At 51.3% G+C, this 14,996-nt stretch overlaps 1 protein-coding gene across 1 annotated transcript; it reads right to left on the minus strand.

The window, feature by feature from the left end:
* Positions 1-10,567: 10,567 nt before the first annotated feature.
* Positions 10,568-14,986, minus strand: REXO2 (RNA exonuclease 2). Its single transcript, XM_051812378.1, has 7 exons — positions 14,848-14,986; positions 14,663-14,746; positions 14,347-14,424; positions 12,351-12,462; positions 11,702-11,810; positions 11,433-11,486; positions 10,568-10,988 (listed from the first exon to the last, which is right to left on the minus strand). Exons 1-7 carry the CDS (start codon positions 14,977-14,979, stop codon positions 10,859-10,861), a joined length of 699 nt encoding a protein of 232 aa, XP_051668338.1. The 5' UTR covers positions 14,980-14,986; the 3' UTR covers positions 10,568-10,858.
* Positions 14,987-14,996: the final 10 nt, after the last annotated feature.

A 14,996-nucleotide genomic window follows, 5' to 3' on the forward strand; every position in this document is an offset into this window, starting at 1 on the left:
CAGGGCAGGAGTGGGATTAAGACATCCACTCGCTCCCTTGATAGCCCAGGCAATGGCCATCACCAGCGGCACGCCAAGCCTGGCCCCTCACAGCCCCTCCTGCTCAGAGCCATCCTGGCTGCTTGGCTCCTGCAAGCACCACATCCCTTGTAGAAAGCCAAAAGTAGTGCCATGGCTGCTCCACAGACAGCCTCCATGTCTGCCTGGCTGAGGACAGGCCTTCTTTGGAGCAGGGGTCATCTGTGTGGGAGTGTTTCCAACACAACAACCTGCTCTTAACACAAACAATAACAAGGGACAAGGTTCTTCTGCTGCAGTGGTGTACAAAAAAAATCGAGATTAACTTCCCCACTCCTTTTCTTTCTCTCCCTGCATCTGAGAGCAAGAAACACAATTGATTACAGTCCTATCTGATTAGTACTGTAGCTCAGGCTTTCAGCGGTCAATTATGATCCGCAGTGGAATGCCGAAGCCGGTCGTTAGCTCGCTGTGCTTTGTTCTCACCAGTGCCTTCCCGCGGGGCCAGCTCCGAACTGCGTGGGCATGGGGGAGCCACGGGGAAGTGCCAGCAGCACCTGCCCCCATGATGCTGAGTGTCCCTGGCCACTCCTCAGGTGTGTGGCATCCAAAGGGAAACATGTCAGGAAAACAGGGGACATGGGGCTGGGCTGTTTAGCCAGCTTGAGTTTGGGGGCAGTTATGTTCTGCACTGACCTTGTGCCAAATCCAGTGGGTTCCAGTAGATTTGTTTCTACCAAGGAATGAAATATGCTGGATTGAAAGAGGAAAAAATGTTCCCACCAAACGATTCAGGCCTTTGCCCCCGTAGCTCTGCTTTCATGGCCATCGTTTCCTCTGTGAGCCGGCTCACATGAAAGGCTCCCCTGGAGCTGCTCCCCGGAGCTGCTCCCCCTGCGCCCCTGCTCTGGTTCTGCTCACCCCTCATGTACTGAAGAGTTTTCCCGAAGAGTGCAAAGCTCAACCTGCTGCTTTTCCAGTACAGCCTGGCTCCTGTTAGCAAGAGGAGATTTGGAAAAGGTTATGTTCTTAAGGAAAATGGTTCTGTTGCTTGCGCTAACAAAGTGAGTCACGTTTGGTGGAGGATGTACCTTGGCGAGTCCTCGCTGTCAGTCAGACTCGAGGCACGTAACACCCAGAGAACACACAACCCCCCGCCCTGTGCTGATGCCACCGTGTGTTTATGAGGAGCTGACACCAGCACAGCTTCAATCCCTCGCAAAAAGAAAAAAAAAAAAAAAAAAGGAATTCAGGTTTTGAAGGGCATATCTTAAAGATTGCAGAGAGACATCTAGTTATATAGAAATAAAATATGAATTTTAATGTGAGGCATTAACATGAGCTCTTTTAGGAATAACTACAGGACTTCATGATGAACGTATTAGAGCCCTGCTCCAGCACAGGTGCCTGCCAGTCTTCATAAATCAGCTCCAACAAGTTAATTCTTCATAAAAGAGGAGGAATGTGAATCTCAGGGATGGATGAATGGGCACATAACAAAAGAAGCTGCATAACTTAGAGCACTCAGGTCCTGGCAATTGGGAAGAGGGCAGCATCAGGAAACACAGGAGAGAATAAGAGTTTTGGGAGATGTCCTTTAGACCCCAACAAAAGGCAGTAGGTCACAAGGACGGCTCTTACCTGTTGCTTCTATAGTGATGGTTCCTGGAGGCACCTGGGATAACTGGGAGCTGTTAGAGGTGCCAGGGATGCTCGGCATCACAAGGGAGGCAATGCACTGCTGGCCATCTGAAGGTTGGTGTGGTCCAGAGAGTGGACACAGCACAGTGCTGAGGCACATGCCCTCAGTCAGTATTTGTCACAGCGCCGTGTTCTCGGGGAGGGGAGTGCCCGTCCTCCCCACACGTGGGGACGCTTCCCACACTGAGCCTGTTCAAAAGGTCGCTGGGATGTTTCTGTGAATAGAGCCTGCTGCTGAGCCAGGCTGCTTTTATTTGTTGTTGATTTTATTGATGTTATTGACTTTTCCATGGGGCACTTTGGGGACGTTTGCACGATCGCGAGTGCAGGCGCTACAAATTGCTTGATGTTCCACAGTGTTTAACTCGCGCTCTGCACCGGCGCCAGAGACACATTTTTATTAAGAATCTGTGGTAGTCGTTGCTTTTGTGTTTATGATAAAATATATAATGCAGTCCTCACTGCTGCCGTCCCACTGTGGCCACCAGCTAAGGCAGAGTGATGATGTGTCATGTAAGCACTTCCCAGACAGCAGCAGTGGTACCCAGCGCACGGACTGGCTGCAAAGAGCTGCCGGGCTCTCTGTCAGCATCCCAACAGGTTGGGAGCGTGCAGGGGACTGCAGCACAAGCCAGCCCTGGTGCAGGAGCAGGGCTGCTGCTGTGGGGCTGTTCCCAAACTGAATTTCTCCAAGCGAGGCTTGAACCTTACGGGAATTTGTGTGAGTGCAGGATGGCAGTCACAAGGGGTGAAGCAGGTCAGATGCACCTGAAAATTTTGGAGTCTAACCCAAGGTCACGGTTTCCTTAGCCATGGCAAGGCAGGCTGGGCGTCTGCCAATGCTGGACAAGCTGCTCCAGAGCAGTGACATCTGGCCACCAGGAAGGTGATGGAGTCAGAGGAGGTTTCACTGGGAGGAGAGGGGGGATTAAGATGCAGATCTCTGACTGCAGCCCCTCCCTGAGGCATTTCTTCCTGTTCTTGCTGCCCCTGCCCTGTGCATCCCTGCTGTCCACTTCTCCTGAGCAGCCAGCGTTGTGGCATTAAGTGTTTTAGCCAGAGCTTTTCTAGACTGAGCTGTGGAAATGTGATGTTAACACAACAACGCACACAAACACTATTAATATTTCAATATGTGGGTGAGGACAGGGAGAACATCCTTTGCTCCGTAAATAAAACAGGATCACTTGTTTTCTGCTCTGAGACTCGCTGCCTGCCTGAGACAGTAATATTTTAAAGTTGATTGGATCTTAAAATTGTAAGAGGTCCCTGGTGGCCCGACTTTAGCTGGCATTATCAGCTCAGCCATTGTCTTATGAAGCAATCTCCTCTTGAACCATCCTGTGCTCCCTCATCCTTTAAACCCGCGCAGCCGGAAGCGACTCGGTTCTCTCCAGCTAAGGCTGTATGGTGGTGGTGAGGAATGAAGATGAATATCCTCATGCCTGTGACCTTGGCAGCAGCCAGCCTTGTCCTTGGCACTTGGAGCACCTCCGAAGGTTCCTGTTTGCTTTCCTTTATTCTCCAGGGATGGGTTGACAGTGCTGTCCTTCACACTGAACAACGCATCAAAGGGAAGAGCTGGGGGAGTGTGAGGGAGCAATGACATCCCACAGAGCACAAGGGGCAGGCTGGACCATGCACCAGGCAGGAAGGGGACGTGGGCAGCCCACTGCTGTGGCCCTGTGCTCTTGGAGGGAAGTGCCAGCACCAAGGCACATCTCCTAGCAAGGAGCATCCAGTCCTGTGGCACTGGGCAGCACCACAGTGAATAGAGACCACCATGGTGAACAGGGACCACCCTTCCAGCAGCCTCCCAGTGTCCCAGGGCACTCTTTGGAATGGAACTCTTTGCCATTGTGGTGGATTAAAACTAGTCCTGCTGTTGGGAGGACAAAGCAGAGGGTCCTGAGGGAGGTGAGATGGGGGCTGGGAGCTGCCACAGCGCTTCGGGCAAGAAAGATGTTTTCAGGTTTAGGACAAAATCGTTGCAGGGACATGCCAAAATCTCAGGGATGTTTGCATAATGGAATTTTAAGGATGGTTTCCAGAAAGTGGGGATATGCAGCTCTGGAAATTGGGAAGAAGAGAGGCAAAAAGGCACGATGTTCTGTCAGGAATGGCCAAGGGAATGCTGACCATGCCATGCATGCCCAGGCAGAGGGGAATCCTGATGGTGGGTGGCTGTGGAGATGGATAGGGAAAAGCAAAATGATCCTTAGTGGCTAGGAGTGAAAGTTGGACAAATTCAGGAGAGAAATATGGAACAAATTCTCAGCAGCACAGTCATAAAACGTGGGAATGGTTTACCTAGGGATGGCAGCGCAGCTTGCCAGTCTTTATAAACACCAGATATCACACAATCTCCAGGTGGAGAGCACCCACAATCTTCTGAAGGCTTCCTTTGGGATACTTTACCTCTGCTCTTAATTAGGGTGGGTTTAGAAAATTAAAAATCCCACTGATTGATTTGCCTTTGCCATGAATTTTCCTGTTGGTTACCATCTGAGCCCTGTGAAACCAGGAATATGAGTCTGCTGTTCTTATTTCCAGCTTCAAATAATTCTTCCAAAATGCCCTCTTGTACAAAATGAGCCCAATACGTGTGTGCTGTGGTAGCTAGGAGACTGGCAGGAACAGTGCTCTCCATGATTATCCAAAGCAGTTGTCATGTTATTCTCATTGCTAATGGTATATAATTATGTATTAAGGCTCTCTCCAGGTAGAGCATCTCAGGGCAATTAGAGCACACAGCAGAGACCCCAGGCCAAGTCACTTTGTCCCTCTGGAAAGGGAAATGATTGTCCCAGAACGTATTGTTTGTGTTTTTGCTGCCTGACATGAAAGTGGATCCATTAGAGTAAGCCAGGCCGTGATGTGGCCGGGCCAGGCAGGGCAGGATCCCTCCTCCACATGGTCGATGCTGACACGTGCCTTGGTGCCTCCATCCAGTGCACACTCCTGGCTGGGGCTGTGCAGCCGTTCACGCCAGGAATACATTCCCCTCAACCCTTCTACTGGTCACTGTTTGTTCTGGAGGGGGGAATTGATTAGCACTAATTTATCTACTCATGTTATTGATGGTCAGAGGCTGACTCAGATCCTGTACAAGCTGCCTGTGATGTTTGACTGGGTGGGTACTTGTGACCCTTAGGGCCGAAGAGGATTATCCACAGAGTGCATTTCTCCGGGGGCTGCGGAGCTGTAGGCTTGTCTCCTCAGGCAGGTGCCTTCCACCTGGTCAAGGGACCTGGGTGTTTATATTCCCATGGGATGCTGTAGAAAACCTGCTTGTAACAGCAAAGGTCTCTCATTGCTGGTCAGTGAGGTTTGGTGAGGGAAGGGTGCGTGTGCAGCAGTGCTGTGATACCTGCTCGGTGCCTGCTCCGCTCGCTGGCTCTGCTGAGGGGAGAGAACAAACCCAGAGAGCAACACCAAACCTTTCCCATGTCTGCTTCAAGGAGAACTGATGCCTGCTAATAGAGGGAATCTCCTTTTATTGGGAAAACATGAGGCTTTCATGGTTCTGGGCCAGTTCCCTGCAGGGAGAGCAGGAAGGAGAAGAGGCACCAGCTGCCGGTTCTGTGCCAGGTAGAGCTTGGAAGTCAGAGATGATGCATGTGTTTTAAAAAGCATGGGAGGGAAATCACCAGGTCTGGGATGACTTTTCCCTTACAAATGTGGCCATTCCTCTTACCAAGCCTTCCCCAGTCTGTCACCTCACAGTGGATCAGTGGGAACGATGGGGAGCCCCAGGGTGCTGCCTGTGCCCAGTTAGCCTCTCCTCTGCAGAGGGTCACAGAACAAAAGCATCATCCCAAACTGCACTGCTGCCTTGGATACGGGCCCAAGGTGGAGAAGGCAGGAGTGACAAGACCAAGCATCACACAGGAATCAGAGAGGTAGAATGCTTGCCTTCTCTGCTGACACATGCCATGAGTGCCACATTCGTGCAGACACCTACACAGCGCCGGGATGCAGCCAGGGCTTCTCTCTCCTCCTCCCCTGTGCCAACGAGGAACAAAACAATCCTCATTCCTGCAGGGAACTCTTGTTCCCTGTTGAAACAAGGGGATTATACCTGGAAAGGTAGCATGTGCCCTTAGGACCTCCCTTTGACTGCAGAAGCAGTCAGAAAACAGCCGCCCAAGGGAAACCCATGGGCTCTGTGCAGCATTCCCAGCCTGGCTCTGGCTCCGTTGCCACTCTCCCTGCCAGAGCTCCCTCCACTCGCAGCTCCGCCGCTCCCTGTGTTTGGGAGACACCACAAGACCAACTGCAGCAACAGCAGCTATGCCGTCAGGGAATGACAGCTCGGGAGAACGGATTGGATGGTGGGTTTCGGGCTCTTCAGGAGCAGCGGTTTGAGCTTTGAAACCTGCGGGAAAGGTGAGGGCGTTGCAGATACATCTGGCAGGGAACATTTCCCAGCCCGTGCGCCTCCCTGGCACAAAAGGCAGCTCCTGTCAGGGGTATTGGTGAGCAGAGGAGAGAAAATGGAAGGATGCAACAGGTTGGAGGACTCGAGGGGATTTTGAGGGGAGCCAGCTGCAGGCGTGGCAGGGGAGCCTTCCTCGGTGCTCCCCAGCCCTTGGGGCGCTGCTGAGGGCTTGCTGCAGGTATCAATACAGGCGTGTCCCCTTCAGAAAGGGCTGGGCTCTGTGTGTGTGATGGCACTGGGAACCCAGAGCCGCCTCCTCCATCGTTATCAGTTTTATTCTGACTGGAGGAACAATGGAACAGGCGCCGCAGAGCGCTGGCTGGCGATGAAAGTTTCTCTGAACCAACAGAGATTTGCTTCAAAGGGGCCTATGAAGAAGTTCTGCTTAATTATGGGGAGGAAATGCCACATAATTAATATATGCACACAAATGTATCTGTGCATGCAGCCATCCCCTAAAAGACTGGGCACTGCAGAGAGCCAGGCAGATCCTGGTGCTGCAGCCCCGACAGCTCACAGACCAGGCTCTGCACTGGAGTCACGTTGCTGCCAAAGGGAAATGAAACTCAGTTTTATTTTTAACTTGGCTGGAGGGAAAGAGGAAGGAATATCTCACGGTGGAAGCAGTAGATGAGGACCCTGGAGATCTCAGTTCAGTCCTTGGCTCCGCTGCAAATTCCCCACGTGACTTTAGGAAGGTCACTTCATCTCTCTGCGCTTCATTTCCCTTCTGCAAAGTTTGGAGAGCGTGATCCTCCCTCTGGTCTTGTCTGTTGGGCTGGGAGCAGAGGCTGATTTTATTCTATTGCAGTGCAGTGCATGGAGCTGGCACAGTGCAGGAGAGGACTCTGCCTGGGGAGGGTTCAGGGCTCACACAGGCTGCGTGGTCGTTTCAGAACTGAGTTCCCCCAGACCTTCCAGGACAGGGGGTTTTAAGGGTGAACAGCAAAGCCTTGTTTTAGGACAGAAGAAAAATTTGCACCTTCATTTTTTGTTTGCTGTCCAGGCCCTGTAACCTGCCTGTGGCACCCGGAGCTGGGGGGGTCACAAGGTGTCATTTGACTCACTGGATAATTGTGTTCTTTTCCAAAATACCGTCTCTGCGAGGCCCCGTCGCACCATTATCACACCCATTTATGCTCTTCTCTCCGCTGGTGTAAGTGCCGGGGAATGGATCCTCTCCCTCCCCAGCCCCTGACTGACAGCCCGTGCCCCGCACGCGGCACCGCTCGCGGCTCCTCCAGCCCGGCGGGTAAAACACGGCTGCGGCACCCGGCAATTTACAGCCATTTGGATCCCATCCATCAGTGGGGAGGCGGCAGGGAGGCAGGTCCCTGATGCCAGAGGGACCCCGTGTCCCCATGGCTTGGGAGGCTCTTCCCCACCCTGCCCCTGTTTTGCCCCTTTTCCTCCCTTCCCTCTGCCCATACTATTCCACCTGCTGTCCTGCTGCAGGGACAGCCCCAGGAGGGGCGGGGGTGCCCCGTCCTCACAGGGCCCAGGCGGCTGCAGCAACTTCCTGACAAGTTGTGTTTTAGGGACTAGTTGCGGGGTAATTTTGCACGTCCTTGTTTTGTCATTTAGGGCACTTAAAATGTCACAGAGATTTCACTATCCTAAAAGCTTATCTGTCAGCAGGAGAGAGTTATTCCAGTAAAAGGGTATCATCAACGGCAGCAGGAGGAAAAAAAAAGAGACAAAAAAAGACATGTCTGAAGGTTTTCTATTCCGGGCTCTCTGCAGCCGACCTTGAGCCGGTGCAGCTGCACGGGGCGGGTCCCTGGGCTGCTGGGCAGTGCTGGCAGCAGTGCCAGGGTGGGCTGTGCGTCGTCCCTGCAGTGTCCCCAGCAGGTCCCTGCCACCTCCAAGCACCCAGCTCGACCTCAATGAACTGGGGAGGGTGTTGCTTGGTCACTATTCCCTTCACCTCCCTTCCTGAGGTTGGTGTCATGTCTGTGACGCAGCTGCTGAAGGCAGGAGCTCTTCTGGACTGTTGTGGTGGAGCCCAGGCTGTGCCTGGAAGCAGAGGGGGAAAGGACACAAGGATTTCTCTGGAAAAGGGGAATGGGAGCAGGCCTTACTGAAGCTGGGAAAAAATGTAGCTTTTGTGTGGCATGAGATGATATTTTCCCTGATTTCTGTGGTTTCCAACTAAATAGTGCAGTGTTGATGGATGGAGACACAGAGGTGCAGGGAAGGGCAGAGAAAAGATGGGATGGATGGATGGATGGATGGATGGATGGATGGATGGATGGATGGATGGATGAGTCATGGGAAACTCAAATGACTCCTGTCTGGAAGGAGTTTCCAAATGGGAAAGCCTCCAGCCTGGCAGCAGCTGGAGCTGTGGGACTCCTGTTCCAAACAGAGAATGGGAACACAAACTCCTTGTGCAGGAAAGGGTTTAATGTGCTGTTAAACCACCTGGATCCCACTCTCTGTCCTGGGAGGGGGATTTCCATGAGGATTAAATGGGGGAACTGAAGGTGGGTGTTTCTGACCAGAACCGTGGCACATTCAGGGCAAGGATTGCTCCAACACCTGGCTGGAATAAGTGATGTGGATTTTAAGTTGCTCTGTAACCCATGGGTACATTATTAACGTGGTATTAAGAAGATCTGAGACCTCTCTGCAAATTCCTATTTCAAATAAATAATTACAGGGGCCAACATAACTTATGAAATTCCCCTGAAAACCCCAGGCATACTCTGTATTTGCCTTTGAGGAAGTTTTATCAGCTACCACATTCAAAACCACAGTTATTTGCATTCTTGTATCTGGAACCTCTGTGATTGTGGGTGCGATGCTGATGGAGCTTTCAGAGCATCACACTTGGAAGCAACACCTGGTGCAAGTGCTTCTGGAGAAGGGAATGGTGCAAAGCTGGGGGGTCCATACCTGTTCCCCCTCCCCAGCCCCTGCTGCAGGAGGGAGCTTTGTTTCCAGCCCAAAATAACGCACGCTTTGGTGGGGTTTATCTGTGCTCTGCCAAGTGCGTGACAAATTTGTACTAAATCAGAACTTCAAATGATGCCAGCACAGAAAACCAGGAATGCTATTGCATAACAGAGGGAAACGAGATAAAAATCCTCCATACAGCACCATTACTTCAGAAGCAAGAATAAACAGTATTTTAAAATGTATAAACACAGGTGGCATATTTTCCTTAAAAAATGTTTTGAGAAAAACAAAAGCCTCTTAAAAGGGAATAAAATATGAAAAGCAGGAGAAGTAGGTCACAGAAAGAAAAAGTCAAAGGAAGGGTAGAAAACTAACATGGAAATGAAAGACAAAGTGGATTCCACTGGTGTGTGGCCATGATGTGGGGCCAGGCAGCTGCTGGGACGAGGGTGAACCGCGTGCCCTCGGTCATAACACAGCACCGTCGCGGGGTCCCGGCGGGTCGGCAGCGCTGTCGGGTCCTGTGTGTTTTCTGTTTTCTGAAGTGTTTCTCACCACTTCAGACCCTTCCCCATGACTGTTTTTGGTAGCAAAGAGTTTCATGAATGTAAAGCTCTGCAGCACCTTCTCCTTCAGAGCCTCCACGCTAATTACTGGGGCAGTGAATGTCAGGGATGCGGGGGCAGAGGGATTCGGGTACTTGTGTGGTTTTTGTCTGGTAACACCTCTTATCTTCTCAGTCCTACCTCTTGTGCATTCCTGGGATGGCAGGTGTCCCTGTGATCCATGTCTTACCTACTCTGTGATTTGCATGTGGCTGTTCAACACTGAGTTATGTCACAGTTTCTGTTACTAAACAGAATGTTTTATAAACACTTTGATTTTAACTCCAACATTTGGGATGGTGTTGGTGAACAGAGGAAGCTAATTGCAGACAAAAGCTAAGGTCCCTCTCCTGGTGTACATTCCTTTAATACTTCCATTTTTTCAGACTCCACATCTACAAAACAGTCATGCTTCCTCTGGAAGCTCAACCATGGGGTAGTTTGGGTGATGGAATCTTTTTGTGGTTCCTACTCTCATGAGTGTGTTTTGAAAACAGGGGAGTTACAGGGCAGGTACTTTCAAAGTGAAGATTAAAGTCTGATGCAGCTGCCTTATTGATAAGGACTCAAAGAATCATGGAATATCCAGAGTTGGAAGGGACCCACAAGGACCATCAAGTCCAACTCCTGGCCATGCCCAGGATAACCCCAAAGATCCCACCATGTGCCTGAGAGCATTGCCCCTTCTTTGGAAGCTGCAAACCCCAATGAGGTCTCCCCTCAGTCTCCTCCAGGTTGACCAACCCGCTCTTGTTAAATGCCCATGAAGGACTGGCACCCACACCATTCCAGTGAGGGCAGATGGTAATTTCCCAGAGTGTTTTCCTCTCCAAACCCAGGAGCAGCTGGTTCACCTGACTGTATGGCGAGCACCAAAGAAAGGCTGTCCAAAACCACCATCTTTCAACAGACCTTTTTTATTGTGTCGTGAAAGACTGCACCTAAAACCAGGTGCAAGGAGTATCAAACAGCGTGTTTTACCGAGAACACCCGGCCCCGGGCGCTGCCGAGGCCCAGCGCGTCGGTTCCCCGCTCAAACTGAAAAGCAGCAGCAACTCAGGCTTCCGTCTGCATTGAACAGCTGGTAAGAAACAAGGTAATCCAGGGGGCAGCTTCCCGAGAGACTGGCAAACAGAAAAGAACCGGGAGACGCATCTAAGTGTGTGCTGGGGCGGCGTGGCAGGAGGGGGAATCAGCTGGCAGCTTTATCGCTCTCCCCGTTCTCAATCAGTTTCCTTTTCTTCTCATCCGTTTTCCTCTTGAAGATGTGGTCTCTGTAGAACTGGAGTTCTTTGATGCTTTCCCTGATGTCATCGAGTGCTCTGAAAGAGAATTAAGGAAGGTTTCAAGGCACCTGTGTGCACCTCCAGCTACACCTGGATCCCAACACCGCTGAAAACTTCCAGGCTGCAGGAAACCAAACTGATGTGTATGGATGGTATACCTGTCAGACTCTCACCTTCCCATTTGCAGTTCTCCAATTTTAGTGTCTCTGTGACCAACTCTGCCTCAAAACAAGGGCAGATAAACCCCTGTTAAGAGACTGAAGGAATAAGGAAACTTCTGGTTCTCTGGATTTTAATAATCCCTTTCCCTACACTATCCAGGCTTCAGACAGGAGGATACAAATGTCTGACAGGGAGCAGAAGCACACAGCCTCCACCTGCATCAGACTCAGGATGCTGAAACAGGGAACCCTGTATCCTGCTCCAGAAGAGCCTGGTTCCAGAGCCCTGCTGTGTCACAGACAGGAGCACAAAGCTCACCTGTGAGAAGCTGCCTTCTTTGGTGCAAACTCATATTCCTCTGGATACCAGCGCCTGCAAGTGGAAAAATTAGAAAGGAAACTGGGATTCAAAACCATGTCTGCTGGCTGCTGCAGGTTTGTTACATGTGGTGAAAGGATTTTGGTTCCACTGACACCCAAAGAAGCCACAGCTCTGCGAGTCCCCCTGCTACGAACCGCAGAGCCCCAGCACCACGAACAGGCATCCCCAGGGTGTCCTTCAAACCACTTAATTGGGGGAACACTTACCTGCAAAGTTCCTTGACAGTGCTCACATCAACGATCCTGTAATGAAGGTGCCTCATGAACTGCGGCATGTATTTGTCAAGGAATTTCTTATCTGCATGAACAGAGTTACCTACAAAGACACAAAACAAGATGTTTCTTCAAAGACGCTACAGAGCGACATGGAAACGAGCGGCAGGATGAGCGAGCTGGGAGAGATCACAGGGGAGGAAAAGCCATTCACAAGCAGCTCATTTATCCCATTTTCTAGTAAATATGATTGTGAAGGTTTGTCAGATTTTCATTGCAGGATCACACGGGGTTTAAATACTAATACCTCTAGTAATTCCTCTGTTACTACTCCCACAATTTCTGTCACACAGATAAATATCAAAGAACCATTCGAACGTCGGGTTTTCTGCCAAGTGAAAGTGGCCATTGGTATTAATTTCACTCAGCACCCATCCCAGGACTGTATCTGAACATTCTGAACACAGTTACAGGTAGCAGGACACCTGGAAAATCCATATTTGGCCTTTGGCTGGATGCCCAGTGAGGAAAAGGTGCAGCATAGCACGAGCACATCCCTACCACATGCGTCAGCAGGTGGTTGCATCCAGCTGGGGGTGCAGGAGGGATGAAGCTGTTGTTGTTAAGAAAGAAGATGCTTCACCTGCGAGAGGACAGAGCCCTGGGGGTGTCTGCTGCCGCACGAAGGACAGGAACTCGTACTCTGCTTGCTGCAATGAGATTTTACTCTCCTTCACAGCCTTAGTAAGGCCAGACTGCAAAAAAGAGCCAAGTCATAAATCAGAAACACCCTGCCACAGACACTGTCAGGAACGCTCCAGTTCTCAAGTAAATGTTTAACTCTACAGCAAAAGGTCATCCCTTCAAGTGCAGTTTGTTCCCCAGGTAATTCTTGAACTATGTTTCTGTTCTCTGGGACACCCCCAGCCTCAATTCTCCCCAGGAACCTCCTGCTTGGCAAGTAAAACCAAGGCAGGTATATAGTCCTGGCAGCACTGACCTTCCTGTGAGGGTTGGGCCTTTTATTTCTTTCTCGAAGCTCTTCTCAATTACTGAGACATGAGGCCTCATTTATCCACCTGCCCGTCTGTGACCCAGGAGAGCATTACATCCCTTTACATCCCTGTTTCAGGAGAGGCACTCACCTCCCCAGCAGAGAGCAGCAGGTGTCAGTGAACACAAGCAACCAGGATCCTGCCTTAAGTGTTTATCAAGATTCCTATAAATCAGAAAAATTCCTCCCTTCTTTTTTTTTCAATAGTTAAATGTCAAATCTTCTCCAAGTGTTCTCAGTGATTTATTTCCATCTGGCTACACTATATATTTCCATGACTGTGCTGCAAAAATCTACTTGACAGATCCAAGTGGTGGTTAAAAAATTCATTATGTGGCTGCATTTTCATCTATATTCTAATTGCTTCTCTTCTCTTAGTCAATTAAAAATAAGTAGCTCCTCAGGAGCAATGAGGACACGTGTTACCATCTCCAATTCACTCCCAAGCTGAAGCTGAGCTGGAATCTTCAACTGGAGCAGGGAAAAGCACCCATCACAGTAAATTAATATTCATTTTCCAAACTCCTGCTAATCCTTCCCACAGAGAGTGAGATGCCGAAGGGGGGGGAAAGGAGGGATATGGCTGTCTTGAAACTTCAGCCCTTAATTGAAAACTAACTCAAATTTCAATTCATTCATCAGGGATTGGAAAATCCATTTGCTCTCTTGCTGCTGGCAAGGAGGAACCTTTCTTTGGTGGCCCTAAGAACTAAAAATAATCTTTTGCTGCAAAAGTGATGCTTTTGGTGAAAAAATGCACGAGGTTCCCAGTGCTGAGGGGACAGGCAAAAATAACATCCCAGTGTTTACAGGCCTGTTTAATCCCACATATACTGAAATCTGTGTGCAGAAATCTGCATTTCATCAGCTCTGGACTATTCTGCACTGATCCTGCACCTGTTCTTACTTGGGCCTTCAAGCCTCACCTTCCCCTTCTCATCTGGAATTAGTCTTTGAATTATTTTATGTCAGATGGAAGAGGATTCACCGGGAGGAGCTGATGGAGGAACCCACCCAACCCAGCCTATACCAGGGCTCCCACAGAGGCAGGACAAGGCATCAGCTCCACAAGAGGACTGGGGAGTCAAACCCCAACTCCCAACCTCACAATGGGAGGAGGAGGCTGAGATCACACCCTGGGGGACAGGAGCCAGGGGCACATCCCTGAGCAACAGATCCCCTTCCGGGCTCCCCCTGCCTGCTCCAGCCCTCTCAGGGCTGCTGGGTGGTGCTGATGCTTCCTGAGCTCAAGGAAGTAGCTTCCAGCGCTATTCCAACTTATTAAAAACCAGGCTGCAAAGCACAGGCTGCTCTAGGCAAGCTGGAAGATGAAGGCTAAAGATGAAGGCACGATTCCTGAGTGCAGCTTGCTCTGTGCCGCAGATCACTTGTGAGACCTTTGGCAAAATGTTTTGCCTCAGCTCCCTGCTACAAAATAAGGATGATACTGTCTCCCGTCCTCCATCCCCTCTGACTTGCAAACTGCTCGGCACAGGAGTTGTCCCTGCTAAGGCGGCCGTGCTGCAGCTGATCGCTCTGAATTACACGTCATTCTCATCTGGCGAAGGCAGAGAAGGGTTTTTACCTTCCCGTGATGCTCCTTGCACCACTCGGACATGCTCTCCAGCAGCTCGTCGGGCTGGTTGATAATCAGGTTCGGGCCCTGGAAAAAAACATGGAACAAAAAAGATAATGGAAAAAAAGTTTAGAAGCGACTAAAAGTTTAGTCCCAAGCACAGGCAGAGCACGGCGCAGTTTCAGCCCGGAGACACGAAGTGCAACGTGACGCAGGTCCCGTCCCCGCGCTCCCGGGATGGGGATCCCCCGCCGCCCGCCCGATGCTTTGTTCCCGCAGCCCCTGGAAGCGGCGCGGGGCCCGGCAGGCCCGTCCCGCCCCTCACCTCGGCCAACACGTTGAGGTCGCAGTCGGTGATCAGACACGCCATCTCCAGGATCTGGTCCTTCTCCACGTCCAGGCCCGTCATCTGCCACGGGGCGAGCGGCCGCGTCAGCGCGCCCGGGGGGCCCGCGCCCCCCTTTCCCGCCCTGCCCGCGCCCCCCGCCGCCCCGCGCCGCCGCCCCGCACCTCCAGGTCCACCCAGACCATGCGCTGCCCCATGTCCCCGCTGGCCATGGCCGCCGCCCGCCGCCGGCCCCGCCACAGCCGCCCGGCGCAGCTCCGCAGGCGGCCCAGGCCGGCGCGGCCGCCGCCCAGCATCGCCGCCGGACTACACC

This window comes from Manacus candei, unplaced genomic scaffold, assembly GCF_025592945.1.
Source record: "Manacus candei isolate 608988 ecotype Guabito, Panama unplaced genomic scaffold, ASM2559294v1 h1tg000086l, whole genome shotgun sequence".
In the NCBI taxonomy this organism is placed as follows: Eukaryota; Metazoa; Chordata; class Aves; order Passeriformes; family Pipridae; genus Manacus; species Manacus candei.